Source organism: Calonectris borealis, chromosome 8, assembly GCF_964195595.1.
Source record: "Calonectris borealis chromosome 8, bCalBor7.hap1.2, whole genome shotgun sequence".
In the NCBI taxonomy this organism is placed as follows: Eukaryota; Metazoa; Chordata; class Aves; order Procellariiformes; family Procellariidae; genus Calonectris; species Calonectris borealis.
Genome location: NC_134319.1, coordinates 24353265 through 24372892, shown reverse-complemented (window position 1 = coordinate 24372892; position 19628 = coordinate 24353265). Strand labels below are relative to the sequence as shown.

Here is a 19628-nt window from a genome sequence, read left to right as displayed (position 1 = left end):
AAGATTATTCTTGAGCATAAAAGCAAAATCCCATTTGCTTTTTGAGTACAGTTTCGTTTTCAGCATGTTCGTTTTCAGCAGGCAGTTTAGAAGACTGACCTTTCTGACACTAGATACTTAAACAGATTCTTTGAATGTTTTTTTCATAAGCCTTTTCATTCAGTCCTGGAGAGATTGATGCTTGCATGGTTACCTATATATGTGTTTCATTGCAATTTGTGGCTGGTCTATGTTTTAGTCTAGAAGTTATTTATAATACATAAAAATGAAACTTATCTAATAAGTATCTCCAACTTTAATGCATGAATTTTTTATTTTGTGTGTTGGAAAAGCTTCTGGTCGTGTTACTGGTTTTGACAGTGTTAAGCTAGTTTGGGGATGTTATTGAATAAAAAACCAAAACAAAACAAAAACAAATCAATTGAAAATTCCTGTTCTCCCCTCCCTCCCCCGCCCCGTCTTGGAAATGGGGAAGATGACAGAAAAAATTGAATGGATTACTTAATAAAGTTTAAGTAAACCTGCAAACAGTCACCAGTGCAACAAAATGATGAGTGGTTCATTTTTAAATTATACTCCTGCTTCTTAAAAGGGATCAGTAGGGAGAATAAACAAAACACATGTACAGTAATGGACCAGTGCTTTGTACATAAATTTGATTTTTGGAATTAAGTGTGCCAATAGTGTGTTGGTATCTTAGCAGTGTATATAGTGATCTATTTTATTTGTTAAATTAAGTGTGTGTAGCCACAGCTGTAGGCATTGGGCAAGTCATTTAAGAAAGACTAGCTAAACCCCAGTAAATATTTTCTGATTGCTTTTGAAATCACTCTTGTTATCCAGTGTATTGTTGCATAATTGTGACCTAACTGTCCCAAATTTGCTGCTCATGTTTTCAGATGTGGTGGTTCTCAGTGTTAGCTGCTCTTCGTTGTACATGGACATAACAAAATATTTGAGAATGAAAAAGCGAGCGTTCTTTAGGTCCATAAAATGATCCTAGTTACTTGAACAGGAGTAAAAACCAGATGATGTTTGTTTTGATGTACAGTTTTCTAGTTATTGTGACCATTAAGGTAGTTACAGGGTGTATTTTAAGGACCAGGTCTGCATGACATCATAATTCAGATTTCGTTTCCAGGTGTGTGGTAAAGTCCATATTTCTGGTTCACCCCAGTGAAAAACATTAAACTGTAAATAAAACTAATTGTTTGTGGATTCAGATTTCCTGCTGTGAATGCTGCATTATGTTCTAGATTTCATCTGTTTAAAGCAGAGTTTCATTTTTTTTTTAGGTCAAACATACGGCCAGATTATGCAGATACAAGCTTTCATGAGTTCAAAATGCATACCTTCAGTCGCGTGACGTCTTGCAAAGTCTGTCAGATGCTTCTGAGGTAAGATTTTTAAGTGCGGTGTTTTTTTTTTTCCCCAGATGAAATATCCGAGTCAAAGGATTATGTGGAAATACATGGCTAGCTGGTTACCTGTCCAAGACAGACAAGCCATGAAGTCATACATAGTATTTCTTGTTATATTAGCAAGTTTTTATAATCATTTTGACAAATATTAGCAGGAATGCTGTTAAAAGCTCAAAACCTCAAGATGTTCCTCATTTATCAGAAGGCTGCTTTATCATGATTCTCTTATGAGAATTGCTTTATTTAATACAGGAGTTCTTATGTAAGAGTAAATGACAACTGTTTTGTACAGTTTTCACTACCATGGCTGTTCCATGGGTCCCGTTGCTGTAGACCACCAGTCACAAGAACAGATGGAATTTTTTTTTTTTCCCCCCAGAAAATCAGATGATGACGATGCCCATAAATGTTTGATATGGGGAGATTGCTTTGTGAGACAGAAAAGAACTGTGAAGCATTAACAGGCATTTCTGAACCAGGCATACGTAGACAAATTGAAGGTAGATGTTTCAAAGCTAGATAAGAAATGCTAGCAGACAACTAATGCTTTCATGAACAAGGATTTGTAAGGCTAACTTAAACTAAGAAATTCCATGTTTTCTGCCTCTTTCCTCTGAAACATACACATGCTTGCACATCTGTAGCTTCTCATTCATTATTTGAGCTACCTTCTTTTTTTGTAAATATGGAATGTCCAATGGTACAGAGGCATGTATTCAACCTAAATGCCATAGTGTAAATTGGAGATGCAAAAGCTTTGTAAACTTTGGCCAGTTCAGGTGCTCATGTTGCATATTGTTGATGTTCTGAAAAATGTAGCCGCAGCATTTTAGAAAGGGCACTTGAAGTATGGGTAGTGCTTTTGTTAAGCAGAGGCATGTAATAAAATAATCTCAGGTATGTTCGTCCCTGTCACGTATTCTTTCCTGAACAGTTAGACTGACCTGGATTTTCAGAGATTTTTTTTTTTTTAGATGCTTTCCCCCTCCCCCCCCTCAATGCAGTAAGGTCTAAGTGACTATGAAGAGTGGTGCAGACATTCTGAACTTAGAGATGGCAGGGCTAATTTCTGAATTTGAAGCAGTATAGTTGAGTCATTGTGTCTCTGTTACTGCACTAACTGCTGTTGCTGAGAAACAGCGGTCTTGCTTTCAGGATACAGCGCGCGTAACGCTGCATTGTTGTGCATAGGCATGCCAGTTTGCTCAAAAATAGCTTGGGTATCCCCAAGTACTACCTTGTGGTATATAGACGTGTCCCTTGATATCTAAGTTGTATTGAAAGCCTACTGGACTTAGCCTCATAAAGTGCCTAAATCACTTTTTAAAATGGAGTGTAATTTTAAGCTTCAAACATAAGCTAACGTGTAAATACTTCCAAAAAAAAAAAAAAATCGAAACCTTAGTGCCTAATCTTTAAGTGAGGATAAAATCCTAGTCTTAGGAGCGTCTGTAGGGAAGGATAATGTTATGTCCTATACTTTTATCTAGAGAATCTTGCATTCCTGTATAGCAATAAGGAAAAAAAAAATGGAAGATTGCATTAAAATATTTTTATACTTTCTACTTATTTGTCTTTTAAGTTTGTGTATTCCAACACTTAAAAATACTGAGCTTCTGAAATTAATTAAAAATATATTTCATCACTAACAGTCTAGAAATTGCTGTAGTAAATAGCAGTGGCTGTACATTTTGTTCAGGTTTAACTTTTTCAATCCTGTCTTCCATATGAGACACCTGATTTTCCTTTGAAGGTGTCATGTTACACTAGGATGCGTAAACACTCCAAACTGGTCAGGATAATCTTGGAGAGAGACAAGTCAAGTGTGAAGAATAAGCAGATACATCAGTAGATGGAATTTAAATAATTGCTCACAGGTACATGTAAAAAAATGTTTCCCTTCAGCCATTCAGTGAATCGTACCTGCCATGCACAAATCTGAAAATAAATCAGTTTCCTCAGACTCAAATTCAGATTCCAATTCATTAAGGGGAATTGGAGAATATTTAAAGTAAGGAAAATGACTCCTTATTTAGCAGCTCTGAATATTAACTGAAGTGTACCCAGATCTCTTTCTATCTTTTTTTTAAAATGAATAAATTTAAAGTCAAGAATATTTGCAATGTAGCCTATAAACTCCTTAATGCTTAAATATACTTACAACTCTCTTGAAATGGATCTTATTCTTCATGGTGTCTAGGCAAATTCCCATTGAGATGAAACAAAGTGTAGATCTATAGTAGGATAGATACATAATGGTACAATTTGAAGTGTACTGTGCCAAAGTTGCTTTGGGCTAAATTGAAATGGAGATTGTTATTCTACTAGTAGTCCAGAAGAACTATCTGTTGGTGATTTTTGAATGGTTAGTAGTGACAAAAAGCAGATGAACTGCTTGTCAGTTGTCACTTTTTGTTGAGCCTTTAAGGACTATCATTATGCAGAACAGCAAATGACTTCTAATACCTTCTGCCATGTCTCTTATTTCCTTTATGCATAGAATTTATCACCTCTAATGTATCACTACCTAATTTTATTTTGCAGGGGAACATTTTATCAAGGCTATTTATGTTCTAAGTGTGGAGCTGGAGCACACAAAGAATGTTTAGGAAGATTAGACAATTGTGGCAGAGCTAATTCAGGTGGTAAGTCATTCTTATTGTTAGAATACCATTTTTAATTAGGACATAAAACTTGCTAGATATAATTAAGGTTTAATTTACCTCTAATTTGTGTTTATTGTAACATACATACTTGTGAAACTACCATTTATAAGCACAATTAGAATTGCATTTAGAATTCATGGGGATTTTTATTGCTACTAAATTGAAATGTTCGAAAGCAGGAGAGAACTCTTATAGGTCAAACCCAATTTCTTCATCAATGTCGTATACAACAAGGAATTGCTCTCGTTTTAATCGTAGACTGCTCGTATGTAACACCTACTGTACAGCATATCATCTATCATCCTTGTGGTTCTCCCGTTATGTCTATGTCAATTTTCATATTTTCCTCTCAGCTCCTAAAGCTGTTTGTGTTGCCTCAGCTTCCTCTTTCATCTCTTTGGTTTCCATGGTTTCTGTCCACTCACAATATTCACAAAAAGGTGATTGATGGCTCTCTGCTTCCCACATCTAAGGACCATTTTTCTCCTCTTCTTTTAATCTTAATTGCTGTAGTCTGAGAGTTTCTTCCCTGGGCATTGTCACTTTGCACTTCCCCTGTTCTTCTTTTGCTCTTTGGGACCTTAAGGACTTTTGACTTCAGCTACCCTTTGGTCTCCCTCAGATGACTCCAAATTTGACCTCTTCCCTTTATGCTCAGTATTGTATTTCTAATTCTCTGTCTGACATGTTCTGGATTTCCCACTGCTAATGCCCAAATGTTAGCTCTCATCGCTTTCTGCTTCCCTTCTGCTTCCCTTCTGCTTCCCTTCTGCTTCCCTTCTGCTTCCCTTCTGCTTCCCTTCTGCTTCCCTTCTGCTTCCCTTCTGCTTCCCTTCTGCTTCCCTTCTGCTTCCCTCCCCTCTTCAATTGGTGGCAGTGAGTTTGTTATACTCCAGCCAGCTAGTCACGTAGCCGTAGTGCCGTTTTTCACTCTTCTTTCTGTCCAGGTTCTTAACTGTTCTTTCTTCTTTCTAGAGGTGATTTGGTGCTGTTGGGGGGGGACAATGGGCAAACACCACGCCACCAACCTCCCACCCCCCCCCAATTTCCCTCTCCATTATTATGTTTGAATTTCTGTTGTTTGTGTTTGAAAGAGAAAAGCCATTGGAACACATGGTGATTTCTGGAAAATGTTTTTGGAAAGTGTTTCTGTATATGTTGGGGAAGTTTCTAATTAATTGTCCTTCTCACTTCTCTAAAACCTTTACATTCCTATCCAGAATTATTTCATAATAGTTTGTGAAGTTTCTCATGTCTCACATAAGCTACTGCAACCTCCTCCATTGGGTTATTTTCTTTTTGACATTACTATCTACAATCTTTGCAAAATGCTGTTGCAGAGATAATCTCTCTCCCACTACTTGAATTACATCATGACTTCATCCACTGCTCTTCACTAAGCTGCTGCTTCAAGATTTTCTTTTAGCTTTTTGTTCCTTTCAAAATTGTATAAGCTTGTTTGTCGTTGTCCCCGTTTGCATTACTTCTACTTGGCTTTTGGCTCGCTGTGCTATTTACCTGCTTCATTCTTTCATGAAATCATCAGGATGGGAGCTACTGACTTCTGCTGCAGTCGGTGAACTTTATTTTCTCAGTTTCTTTCCTGTATTGGAGATTTTCCATGCCGTCCTCCAAGTCCGGACTTTTAGAAAGAATCTTTCGTAGATCTGAAAACCATACAAGCAATCACATTATTTTTCATTGAAATCCTTTTTGGAATGCAGGTTTTTCATAGAACCTCTAACAGATACTCTAAAAAAAAAAAGTATTTAAAATTATATTAAAAATTGAATATTTTAAAGCAATTACAATTAAATTAATAGAGTGGGAAAAAAGCACATACTGTTCTTCCTAAAAGAGCTATCTTCTGTGGTATAAACCACCCCTACTTCTACTTTTTTCTTTCTTTTGCACCTTCTGTTTTAAGCGCTTTTGTAGTTTTTGTTTTAATTGGATAGCTGGCACCCCAGGAGGCAGAAGCTTGTCTTTCTGTTCCTCTGTAAAGATCTGTGGACACATATGGTGCAGCGTGTATCAGTAAAAATGACCGTAAATGCCTAAATAACACAAGGTCTGATTTCTTACCGTTTTCCTGCATATATACTTAAGTAATGCTGTGCACTTGATAGAGGGAACAAAGTAAAGAAAAAAAAAATCACATTTCTGCTTCTTTGTAAGTGGAATAAATTATCATTTTATAACTTCAAAGGAGCAGAATGTTATTTTGGATTTTACTTTAAATCATTGCCCTGATTTTTGTAAAATGATACTGTACTGAGTCTTTTTTTAGTGAAGTTGTAACTGGAAGCAACTGGATTGTTAAGATACTGTTTTGTGTTACGCATTTAGCTTACATCCAGGTGTTCTGCTCTGTCCCCCTTCAAATTTCTCTTTCTCTTTCCAGTCTATTTTTCTTCTACGCAAAGGCTCCCAGATGTCTGTAGCTCTAGTACAGAGTTGTGTATCTTCCACCTGCTCATGAGGCAAAATGACAGGAGGTGCTAGGCTGTGGCTTCCTTACAGCCTGCTCTGAGAATAGATCATAGCTGCAAAACCAAACTCTAAATTGCAGTTCTTGCCATGCTCCCTCTTGCTCTATGAATGAATGAGTATGGAAAGGACAAATGGTTTTGCCCACTTTGCTGAAAATGTGTCCCCTCTCCACCTGATGAGGGACTTTGGCCAATGAGTAGGAAGGGAAATCTTGAGATTTTTCTCCACCGTTTTCTGTGGAGAAGTGTTTTTTTCTCTTTATTTGTCTTTTTAAAGAAGGAAGTATTGATTGAGCAGTGCTGCCCATTCATAATGTGCACAGAGTAAGGAAAGGTTTAAGGAGGAGCTTTACCAGTTCCTGCTTCCCTATATGGTCCAGAAGGGGATGGGACAAATCAGACTCTCTTAAATATTGGTTTGTGCAGCTTGAGTATGAATGATTTTCCAGAGCTATGTTCTCACTTTTCCAGAGCTATGCTGAGAAATGAGGTCTCCTCTAAGTTATCTGCCATGCCTGCTAAGTTATGAAATGTTATTAAAGGAATGCAGACACAAAGATATCATGTAAAATTCAACATTTTCACTGCATTTTGTGGAAAAAGTGTGCTCTACATGCACAAAATTCTAACATGGTTTTAATTTTGAAGCTTTTCCTTTTGAAATCTTTAGAGAAATTCATTTAGGATAAATTTAATTTTTCTAGTGGTGTCATTTGCTGCCCCTGTAGGAAATTAGCAAAGGTGGCCTGAGAGTGCTATTAGATAAGAAATTGTGGAGCATAGCCGGAATGCTTCAATAGTAGCAAAATGCCTGGAACATTTATTGTATCGCTATGTATTTCTTTTGTTTCTAGGGGACTATTACAGCCTTTTTCACAGGGTATAATGGACATGAAACACAATCATCCTTTTAGGAAACTGGACATTATTATTCCCCAGTCAAGTGGTATTAGTTACAGCCACAGACATGGAATATATATATATATCCCATGATATATATGTTTAATCTGGTGTTCTGTCATTCTGCCAATGGCTGATTCCAGATGCTTCACAGGAAAGTGCAAATCCTCTGTCTGGTAGACAACGCCCAGGAATGATGCTACTTTCTTAATCCTGTTAGATTTTCTTTTTATCTTTTTTGGTGTTTGAAGAGTTTTTATATCTTGTTAATGCTTTTGCATAGATTCCCTATTTTTGTTGATAGAAATATCTAACTGCATTTCAGATGTTTTGGAACAGTGAGTTCTGTAAAGTTTTTGTTTGGCTTTTGGTTTTTGTGGGTTTTTTTTGTAGGTTGTGTATCTTATGCTGGTTATGTTTGACCTTTTTACCTTTTTAATTTAACGTGTGACTTTGGGTTTTTGTGAGAAGAGTCAATGGAAGTCTTGACTGACTGCTTCTATATGATAAATTATTTTATAACTTCTCATGACCTCTTATGAGTATACTCTCTGAACTGAATAGTCTTAAATTTTTTTTTATTATCTCTTCATAAGTGGAACTTTTTCTATGCCTCAAATAACTTTCTTTCCCATTCTGTAGACCTCTTCTATTTCCAGAGGTCTATTTGAAAAGAGGTGATCAGAATTCAAAACATTGCAATAAGAATATACGACTAGGTTTCTTAAAGGCATTTGAATTTTCCTCAGCATTTTCTGTTTCTGTACGGTTTAAGATTTTGTTTTGTTTTTAGACCACTGAGCAGATGTTTTTGCTAGCCTTCCTGAAATGATGCTAAGAACCTCCCTGAGTGGATTACATCTTTTTGTATTTCATTCCAAGTCACAGTTTGTGAAAATTCAAAAGACAGACATCCAAAGACAGATGAAACCTTTAGAATGACAAATTTAATAAGTGTCAGATTTAGATGATACACTTACGAGAGAAACATTGACAAAATCTGAAGATAAATTGCTGTGTTATTATGCTATGCCTTATACACAAACATATGCCAGCTCTTCAGATGTTTTGCTTCAAAGAAGGCTAGTTCAGACTGTAGAAGTTGCAGTAATAAAAGATGCAGAGTTAATCAGTTAAATTAATAAATAGAACAAAATGTCTGCATTTAGCCCTTGGTTTTTTTTGTTACTGTTCCTGCCCTTGTTGTTGTAAATAGGCAGTGCTGGTTGAAGTCTTCTGTGCTCATTTCTGTCACTGTTGAATTAACTTTTTTCCCCCTGAAATGCTGCCCTGTCCATGCTCAAGTAGTCCTCTGTATTTTCATATATTTTACTTTTATGCCCTATCACTTAATTTGTCCGTGACTTGAAATCCTCCACACCCCCTCTTTTTTGCTAATGATCTGATGAACTCCTTCAAGTCTTAGGAAATCCTTAAGCACAGAGGTTACAAAATGGATGGACATATTTCTCTGACAGGGCCATTTATAAGAACGTATGTGGTGTCCTTTTCTCCGGTGGCTGAGGAGGTCTCCTCTTCCCTTCCTACCTCTTCTGGCTTCTCAACTGCACTCCTATGTCTTATTTCAAGGCACGGGACAATTTTACTTATGATGTGGGTGATGCTCACCCACTAGTTGGAAGGGTTTATATTTGGGAATGGTTAAGAGTGGGACTTTAAGCGAGCATGAGTAAGACACACCTTTAATAGACAAAGGGAGAAACTGTCTCCCTCATTATTCCCACTTCCATTGTACAGGTTGTTCTGTGGCCCTTGCAATTTCTGCAGTATCACTCTGCCCAGAACATACTGCGGAACTCCAGTCTGTTTCCTAGTCTAAAACAGCAGAACTAATAATCCATTTCTATTGCCAGACTGGAATTTTTCCAAGTCCATTCAATTATATTGAATTAAGTATTCTCAGGCAAATGTTTGCTGGTTCCACAGACTATTGAATATTTCAATTAGATGAACCTCCAATAACGGTTCTGGAATCTGAAAATGTTTTGAATATTTTAAATACGGTGCCAAACCCACAAAATTTTCTTCTTTATATCGCTGTTCCCAGGGAATGTTGGAAGCATCTCTCATCAGGGCATAAATGGATTAGAAAAACATTAACTGGGCATTTTTATAGTAATTTTTAGTTAACTTATGCATGATTGCTTTCTCCTTCAGATAATTCCTTTTGAAAAAGTACTACATTTCCTTAGTTGGAAAAGACGTTTCTTCAAGTGTGTGATGAACTTGAAAGAAAATGTTACCATATGAATGGGTTAAGGGTTAAGTTTAGAGTTGCTTTCATGTGGTAATGTGTATGCCCAATAACATAGTCCATGCTGTTTAGGTAATAACTGCTTGCTACAGCACATTATAGATTATTCATAAAAAGCATGTGTTTTGACATCTAAAAAGAAACCAGCAGCTTTCACTGTTTACCTTTTTGCTGGCTTTATCAATAGTTGCAAAATTGCTGGCTCTCCTTCAAACCTACCATGTCAACATCATTGACAAATAAATGCTCAAATCCGAGAATGTTCATTGGAGTTATGCCGCTTTTTATTTAACTGCAACGAAGGTTGAGCTGTATTGTTCAACTAACCATCCTTGCTCAACCTGAACAAGAGTCACTTAGAGGGCTTGATATTTTCTGCAGTCCTATGCTATGGTACTTTTAGGTCACGATTTGCTTTTCTTCTGATTATGCAATGACTGGCTAAATGACCGGAAAGGAGCAGGTAGTCCCACAGCTCCTTCAAAGTGGCTTACTTTATAGTTCCTGCATTTTAAATATTTTGAATTTTATTTTAAAATAGGAAGGTGAGTAGTTTACTATATATCCTTTTTATTTACTCTCCATTTAGTTAGCATGTAAATCCAGCTGCTCTGTTGCAACCCTGAGGAGCAGCTTATTCCCGTTTTCCGATCTGTGCTCCCTCACTTATGAAGGCCAGCTGCTGCTCCTGTTGCTTTTGTAGTAAAATATAATTATCAAAATGTGACCCAATGGTATCATGGCCTCAGCGAATAAACAAAAAACCTAAAAATTGTGCTGAACTATGGCAGTAAAAGTAGCTTGCTGTCAGAACTGAGAACTCACTCACTTGATAATTTCATTGGCACATTGGTGATGAGCAGGAACTTGAATTAAAATTGTCATGTGTAAAGTATCTGCTGGTGGGTATCCTCAGACATTCATTTTTTTCTAAAAATAGAAATAAATAGAAATGAGGTTTTTTTGCTCTTGTACTTGTGTAAACATTCGGAAAAAAGATGTCTTGGGAAGAAAGGAAGCAATTCACATAATTCAATACAGAATATTCTGAAGTACAGGAATATTTAAACTGTAATGAAATAACAAGACAGGCATAAGTCTTATTTTTTGAATAGGCTTTTATGTGGAAATACAGATACTGGATATTTTTCTATTCCTGAAGTGTTAATAGTGAAGTCACAAATGGCATTTCAGTCCGTCAGTGTTGGCAAAGTTTTGGGCTTTCTTTGTAATCCAATCCCCCCCCCAATGAAATTTATTTTATGCGAATTATCAGGAGTATAAGTATTATAAGTATTATATAAATACTTATTATTACTTATTGGTAATTATTATTAATAAGTACTTATTATAAGTATAATAAGTATTTATTATCTTCCTGTGTAGTGATTTCTTGAATCCACTTATTTAAACTTTATCGATGAGTTTCTTTATTATTTATTATGAAAAGTGTTGGGATGCTGCAATCACCACATGGGACTCATTCATCTAGTTGGGTTTGGGATATTTCCTAGAGATAAAAATAATATTCAACAGCAACCATTAAAAATCAGATTCATTCATTCCCATTGGAGGATAGAATAACATTTTCATTTCTTTTTTTTGATAAGAGATCTGCAGAACTAAATATAAGGCATTTAAAAAACAAACAAACCAACAAAAATCACTCCAAAAAAACCCTGGATTTGAAGTTTTGACCCTCCCGCAAGTACTTACCTAAATGACTTCCCTTCGTTTGAAATAATTTATAATGCTGAGATGAAACATTTAAAAAAGGTGATTTTATTGAGATTTTGGCAAAAATTCTGAAAGGCATATCAAATTGCAAAAGTAAATACCAAAATTATATTGAATTTCAGCAGACCTAGGCAACTAATTCCCTCAGGCTCCTTAGAAAACCTCAATAGTCTACCTGCATCTCCTCCTTTGGGGCGGGCTTATTTTTCTTCTCTTTGCTCACTATACAAATGCAAATTAATACTTTTGGAAAGGTTATAATCATAAAAGTGTTTTCTGTGGATGACAAGATGATGTGTCTTTGGTGCACTGTACGAGAGAGAAAACAGTGACTGAAAGCGTACGTGAGAAGAGAGCTCTGCCCGTGGTAAACAGGCTGTGCCTCCCCGGCCCGGCCCAGAGTCCCAGCTGGCGTGCTTGGTCTCGGCATGCCTTATCATCTTTGCATAAAATGCTAGAAAGCCAAAGATTTTTTTTCCCACAGTTTACTATTTAATGTAATTTTTTTTAGCGGAACAAAATCTACTTGCAGTTAAAGCTTTTTAGTTGATTTACTGTGAATATAGCTTACTGTTTACAAGATATTACAGTAAAAGTTTTCAAATGTGATGATCTGCAGTTCGTGCTTTGCCTCAACAGCGTGTGCAGTCCTAGAGAGCGCACACAGGTAAATGCAGCTGCGTGTGCTTCGGTAAGGCACCGAACCAAAATCTAGAGTACACCCAAATACTTGTTATCAGATTAGACATTCAAAGAAAATGTAAAAAAAATACCCCTTTTTGTGTCTTTTGAGATGTGTGGTTGTGTGTGTGTGCAAAAGCATTATTGTCTTGATGCAGTCCTTCTGATCACCCACAGGACTTTTTTTTCTCATGTTTCAATAATACAAGAAAATTCATAGCAAAAGAGGCAAATAAAACATCAGTGGCTTCAGAGTCTGTGGTATACTAATGCAATGCTGAATTGAACTTAAAGACATAAAACACAGAAAATTTTGACGCTGAAGGTATACATCTTATCTTGATATACGTTGGCATGCTATGAAAAGACAGGGACAAAAAAAGGTGTACACTCGACTTGCAATGAAGAACTGTAGCTTTTGAATTCCCAACAAGTCAGTATTTATAAAGTATTTTTGAAATGTTCTAAAAGTTTGTAAAGTTTGGTGTACCAGACCGCCATGCCGCTGTCGGGAAGCCGGTGTAACTGGCAGGAGGGAGCCTGTCCTCGCCGGCCCGGCGCTGCCCGCAGGACCGGTGGGCGGGGAGGAGAGCGCGGCGGGGTTTGCACAACAGGACCTGGCGCAGCCCCGGGCTGCCGGGGCGGCTGCAGGTTTCAGGTAGCGAAAGAAGGCAGCGGTGTTTTCTGTAATGCAACGCAGCACAGACTGAGATTGCTATATAAAAAGCATACAATTTACAATCGCCAATAATGCCAGTTTTTACTTACGTTTCAGAACACGGGAACCTGAAACATGAGGTAAGGATTTGTTTTCCTTTGCATGTGATGTTTGTTTTGTTGGTGACATAAGAGCTCCTTATTTACTTTGTGCATGTGCTGTTGGAGCAGGTATGTTTTTTTTCTGTGTTTAACAACAGATTTCTTGAGAGTGGTGGAAAATAGAAGTTGTCTAAGAAACAAGGTATTCATAATTAAATATAAAGGTATTCTGTTCAAAGTGTGAGTCAATTTTCAGTTGATGTGGCTTAATGCTGAGAGCACTGGAAGGGGTGGAGATGTGTTTTTAAAGTTACAGATAAAAAACCTTTATTGCTTCACAACTGATGTCTAGATCCTTACTGTTCCTAGACCAAATCTAGCAGTAGAGTTAAAAGTAATCTCTCTTTTTTTTTTTTTTTTTTTTCCCTTCTTTAAATGCTAACGAGTCGTGCTGGAGTAACATGCTAGTGTACCAATCTCTGCCATGCCAGACTGCTGGGCGATGAAGGATCGGCAGGGCAGTGTTTGCCTCTTCAAGTCAAAAGACTTTAGTTGCAGAGCTATCCAGTAGTTATGGAGTTTATATAATCTGGGGAGAATGGTAAAATGGGCCCTGTACAGAGGAGCTACTGTTGTGCACGTAGTGTACCTTGCCATCAGCCCAGGAAGGCTGCAAGCTACCCTGGGTTATTTTTTTGCCAGCTCCTGGTGCCTTTCCACTAAAGTACAGGAGGGCATGGCAGCAGGGTTTTGTCTGCCGGTTCTGACAAGAGAGAGGCAGCGCTTTAAATGTAGAGTATAATAGTTTCTAGCATCTATTTTAGATCCGAAGTTTATGGTAATTTAACTGCTTAAATGACACGCTGGTTATGAGCAACGTAGGAGCGTGTATGTTGCTTCTCTCCATAAGCATGTATGTGTTTGGGGCTATGGAATCAGAAGGATGTTGCTGACGTGCCTGGTGCAGGGGGCGGCCGTGTGCAGGGCTGACCATGTCCGTGCTCTCTGATGTTTGAGCTGTTTGGGGTTGCTGTGACCCCAGATGGCGGCGGGGGCCGGGTGAGGGCAGCCCTGGCACCCTCTGGCGAGCCCTTTGGCTGCGGGCCTCAGGCGGGCGCAGGCCGCAGCAGCGGGCACCGGCTTCCTGTGGGCCGGGCAGGGGAAGGGCGAGGTGGCTCGGGAGCAGCTCCGGGTGAGGAGAGGGCGCGCTACCACAGGCCGTGCCGGTGCCCGAGATGCTGCCGCCTGCCCGCTCTTCTTGCTGCTCCCTCAGCCGTGCCTCCTGCCACGTGCTGCCTGGCTTTTCATGTCTCTGCCTAGAAATACCCGCTAAGTAAGGGCATTCTAAAACAGGGAAACTACAGCACGGTCTGTCTGCCTGACAGTCTCCCCAGACTGCAGCTGACGGGCAGTGCTGGGGAGCCATAAACAGATCACTTACTGGGCCTTGCAGACGAGGTAGTCAGACTCAGTAAAGCTAACTGTGGTGAATGTACCGTGGCTGGATGAAGAAAATATGTATACTGGTTGTATCTAATCCCTCCTGCTCCTCAGATTCTCACTCCCTAGCTTGATTCGTAAATCTTTTTTGTGAGGAAAAAATGGCTTCCTTTCTGGAGCTATTGATTTGCTATTGACTATTGAGTTGGTCCAAAATGTCAGGATTGCTTTCATTTTTACCAAAACTCTTGTTTAAGTGCCTGCTTTAATTCTCTCTGTGCAGAAGGAAACTTAAGCATAGATGAGGAGCTATCATTTTGGAAAACAGGGGTTTAGATTTCATACCAGTAATGTAATAAAATCTACTGGCGCTGCAATACATTTAAGAGTATTGAGCGTATTTTCATACAGCCCAAGAATTATTTCCTTAAAATTGTTTTCCATCCGGTCCTCTGATGTATATGACTTATGTTGTCACAGAATTATTGTTTGGTTTTTTTTTTTTTTCATTTCAGTTAAACATTTCTGTGTCTTCCTTCGTTCTTGCTTTTCCCACTCCTGCCCCTTTCCCTCTCTTGTGCAAATCTGCAGTTACTCGCCACTCTGCGTCAATCCTTATCAGCAGTACAGCCTTCATTTAAAAAAAAAAAACCTAGGATATAATTGACCCTTCTGTTCTTATTCAGTGATATTACCTTCATTGTAGCAGTAGTTTTAAATTTTTCTTCTTTCCACTGCAGATGAAACAAAATTTGCATCCTTTGTGGGATACAGAGAGAGTATGTCCAAAGATTCAAGAGTTTGAAAGCTGTTTTTAAACCAAGCATTTTTGTTTTAAACCAGCTTGCTACAGGGCTTAGTAATTTGGTTATGCCTCAGGTTACTGCTTTCTGGCTTGCCTCGGTGTGTGTCCTGCATCAGCTTATATCAACTGCAAGTAAATTGGAGCAACCTAATTGTTCCCTTTGTTATGCAACATGCTTTTCTCTGCTTGGTTTGATTAAAAAATAAATAAATGCATGAACCTTCATGCAAGATACCAGTTAAAACAAGTTTGCAAAAGCAGATCAGTAGTTCACAGATATGCATTATTTCACATTGAAATTTAAAGGGATCCATATTAAATGTCTTGGACTACAAAATACATAAAAAAAAAATTTAAAAAAGTCTCAGTCTTGTCAGAGAGTTTCTGATTTCACACAGCTCTGGTTCATCCAAATTTAAAAGAAAGAGGGAGGCGAGTTACTAAATATATTTAAGTACTTGCCCAGAAAATAAGGAAACTAAGAATTGCACAGGAAATTCTAGCTACCTTAAGTACAAAGTAGGAATAGTGAATAGTGAAAGTTTCTGCCTTACTAAAGCAACGCAAGCAGCTTTGTTACTTCTGTGTTTGTAGACATTATCTGGGGCAGATAATGCCAAACTGTATATATTTCCACTATCCTATTCATAAATGATTAAAAAATAAATTTGTTCTTGGTATCAAAAGATGTTGCTGTATGAACAAATCTACAGACTAAGAATCTTTTGAGCCTAGTGTCAGAAAAAGTGGGATATATGGAAAAACTGTCTACATTACTAAGAATATTTTTCAAAGAATGATCTTTCTACAAGATAAATATAATTGTGGTGGTGGTTGGGGGAAATAACTTAAGAAAACGAGCTTTACCTAGTAGATTGTGGGAATGAAAGGAGTGCGATGTGCCTACATGAAAACATGTTTATTCATATCCTTGATTTGTATTTTTGCTACGCAGAAACGAACGAATGGAATTAGAAGAAACTCTAGACACGTGGACCCAGGTTTGTGTCATGACTTTCAATAGTTAAACATTAAATAAAAAGAGCGAGATAGCTGTAAGTCACTTTATGAGGTTGCATTATGAATGCTATTGTAATGCACGCAATGTTGTGAACTTTCTTTATTGCTAAAGTCGTGAAGGTCTAAAGCGATTGCTTTGTTTGTGATTTCAAAGATAAGGTCAGCTGATTGAACTCTATTTTTTTTTCCTTGTTTTTTTAACTGCTGCAGTTCTACCTGACCAACAAAATGCCTCTGGGCTTTCAGTTAACATGACCCACCCTACTGTACTCTGCAGTTTTAAAAGAAATAACTAAGTGATGAAAAGCAGACAGTTGCTTATAAAGCTTAGGTTCCGATCTGTGAAGTTGTGGGTATTCTCAACTCTTCTAACTTCAGTGGTGCTCAGTGCTTAGCTGTATTGAATATGAGTTGCTCTTCTAAAAGGCATAAACCAATTGCAGTTTTATGTAGAATTTCAGACTGATTTTATTTTTCCTGTTAGTTTATAGTAGATACTTTTGTGGAATCATGGCAGCAACAGCCCTTAAGAAAATTAAATGCTTGCTTATAGACTGTGTACTCAAGTGGGTGAACATTTCCACTGGAGACCCATTATATGTCTGTATAAAATACTCAATGTTTTTCAGTGTAACTGTGTGATATTTTTAGTGTCGTTCTTTTACAGTAATTACATTTCTGTCCTTTATGTTTCTTGCATAGTTTAATTACTGGAGATTTGTTATGCAAATATTATTTGGGATAAAACTAAGCTGTGGATTATTAAATATTTCTAGATGTGGACACCTGAGAATAGTTGGAGTCAAACATTAAACAGGATGGCAACTCTATACACCACATTATAGCCTGGCAGAGCTAAGCACTTTGGAAAAAGTAGGAATGCTGGTTGTGCCACTAGCATTGCAGCTGCCTTGGCTCTGAAAGTCTAAACGTTGTAACTAGCTGAAGCAGACCACACCTTTCTTGCTCACGTAACTTTGACATGTTTTGGAACACGTATTGTCACTTTTGTTCCCTCGAGCAAAAAAAATTGCTTCATGGTACTCCTGAACTGTTCTGTGTGTTGTTGACTGAAGTCATTAAAGAAAAAAGGAAAAAATGAGCACCCTGTAACTCTGAAAATTAATATGGTCAGAGGGGGAACATCAAAAATATCAATTAAATAATGTAGAAGAGCTAAGAATACTTCTTCCAAGTGGGACTCTCTGAGTTCTTCCCATTCAGTGGTATATGTTGCACTGACGTGTAATGTGTGCTTGCAAGAATAGTCTTTGTAGGTCCAGATCTTTAAACATAGCTGTCTCATGTAGACTCCTAAAGGTTAAGTAATTTAGCTTTGAGAACCTTTTGAGTATACTGGTAGTTTTACTTGCTGTTGAAGTCTGATAGAAGTATTTACATGATCTTTATATACAAGGATACTTAAAAATTAGTTTTTATCGAAGACTAAGTACTGTTCAAATCACCGGAGTCATTGAATTAAATAGGTATTTAAAAGCTGTATGAAACCAATACCTAAAATATGGTTCTGCTCCCGCCCCCCCCCCCCCCCCCCGTCCATTTACCTACACAGAACAGTTCTTTGAGTTGTTGGGTTAGTCTTATTGAGTAAACTTCTTGGTCCCCCTTATATTTTTGAAAGCCAGTAGAAATGCAGAACATCTACATTATATTTAGGTCCCTTTATTAGAGATACTGTTGCAGAAGACTGTTACAGAATTACTTCTGAGATTACAAATTTTTTAAAATAAGTAAATAATAATAAAAAAGATATTACATACTAACATGCTCTGTACTTTGTCAGTTTTCAAATGAAGTGAGCTTTTTTATTTGCATTTTGTCAGCATATGCATTCTGAGTCCAGCTGAACTTGGTGGAGATAACTTTTAAAGACATTAATGTCTCTAGTAAACTCTTAGCATCTCTTTTACATATTCTAAGTAATAGTGCTCAGCAGATTGCACATTGCCTTGAGAGACAGAAGATGCTATCCAGAGAGCAGCACTTGTAAGAGATCAGTTATTTCAGGCATACCTTACTGCATTGATTCTAAGAGCTTTTCAAGAACACTGGTATATAAATTTCTGGAAATCCTAGCACCATGGTGCTCTTTTTGCTGAGAGAGGTACTCAAAATCAGAGATAACATTTAACTCTGAATGTGCTGTCTATCTTAGAAAAAAAAAAAGTTCACTGCCCAGACTGGTTTCTCTTCAGGAGGTTTAGTATGCTGCCGCTACCTGTGTTGCATATTATGGTGCTGAAGCATGGGTACTAGTTTAGGAAAGCAGGCATTTGCTGTGAATCAATAACAGGCCCCTGCAGTGCCTAAATATTGATGGAGTTTGATATCAGCAGTAAATACAATAATTTTGGGCTGTAAGTATTTTAGCACAAACTTTTCAACATCATGTTCTGTCTTGTCTCTTTCTGTTGTCTGTCGTTGGCTATTTTAGTAAAGAATAATGAATGTGGGAGGCATAGCATAGTAAAGTTGATGCGTTGTGCTTCTCTTTTTATGCTTGTTAGAGCCAAATTCTACTTTTACTGACACAGCTTAGCCATGAATGAAAAATCATTTAAGTTTGATGAGAAGTACTGCCAGTAGAAGGATGGTCTAAACAAAACAGTGTGAAGATACTGGATTAAAATATTTCTTGTCTTCTGCTGGTAAAGCTCATTGGTGGAGGAACCTATCTAGCTGAAGTACCCTAAAAGCAATAAATTGTTCATGGCTGTTTAATTTGTTTCTCTTTGAAGTTTGGTTAAAAGTTTTGACAGTGACAGTTTCCTCCTCGAGATTTGCTGGAGATGGATGATGAGGCAGAGAAATTCCTGGGGAATGAAACAATCATGAGAAAAGAAATATGTGCAGAAACTGTACAAAAAGAAATGTGTGCAGAAACTGTACAAGTAAAGAACAAATTGGAAAGCAATTATAAGAAAATAATGACTTTGTCTTTTCTTTATTCTGTGCACTATGACTTCAGCTTGTGGTCCAGTTGCAGATAGCCTCCTGCATTGGTCCATCTACTAAGTTTTAGGGGAGGCAGATTTTAGATAACTTTTTCTTGGATTAGTCAGCAGATAATAAAAGCCATTGAGAGAATGAACCTGTAAATGCATCTGCACCTATAAAACCAGGAAAAATTTGGTCTAGAGTTTGCATTTTACTGTAGAACATCATGATTCTGCTTAAATGTATTTGAGAAGTGATTAGATTGGTGTCAGGTTTTGCCTAGGATGGGCATATGGAGTGATAATTGTATAATGTTTTTTAACTTGTGTAAGGAATGTCATGAAAACTTTTATGCGTGTGTTTAATTTTAAGCATGTGATTTGCACTATTGACTTAAATAACAAATGGACCATTCATCTGTATATTCGTAAACATAAATTAAGACTTTGTATGTTTTCTTGAGAAGGATGATGC

The 19628-nt window shown here is 37.5% G+C and overlaps 1 protein-coding gene across 3 annotated transcripts in view; it reads left to right on the top strand.

Annotated features, from left to right (window-relative positions):
* Positions 1-19628, top strand: part of VAV3 (vav guanine nucleotide exchange factor 3) — a 179273-nt gene that overhangs the window by 106896 nt on the left and 52749 nt on the right. For all 3 annotated transcript variants that reach the window (XM_075156466.1, XM_075156465.1, XM_075156464.1), the window contains 4 exons: positions 1296-1397; positions 3966-4066; positions 12948-12970; positions 16132-16177. In XM_075156466.1, the coding sequence (XP_075012567.1) occupies positions 1296-1397; positions 3966-4066; positions 12948-12970; positions 16132-16177 (272 nt within the window). The remainder of the gene's footprint in view (positions 1-1295; positions 1398-3965; positions 4067-12947; positions 12971-16131; positions 16178-19628) is intronic.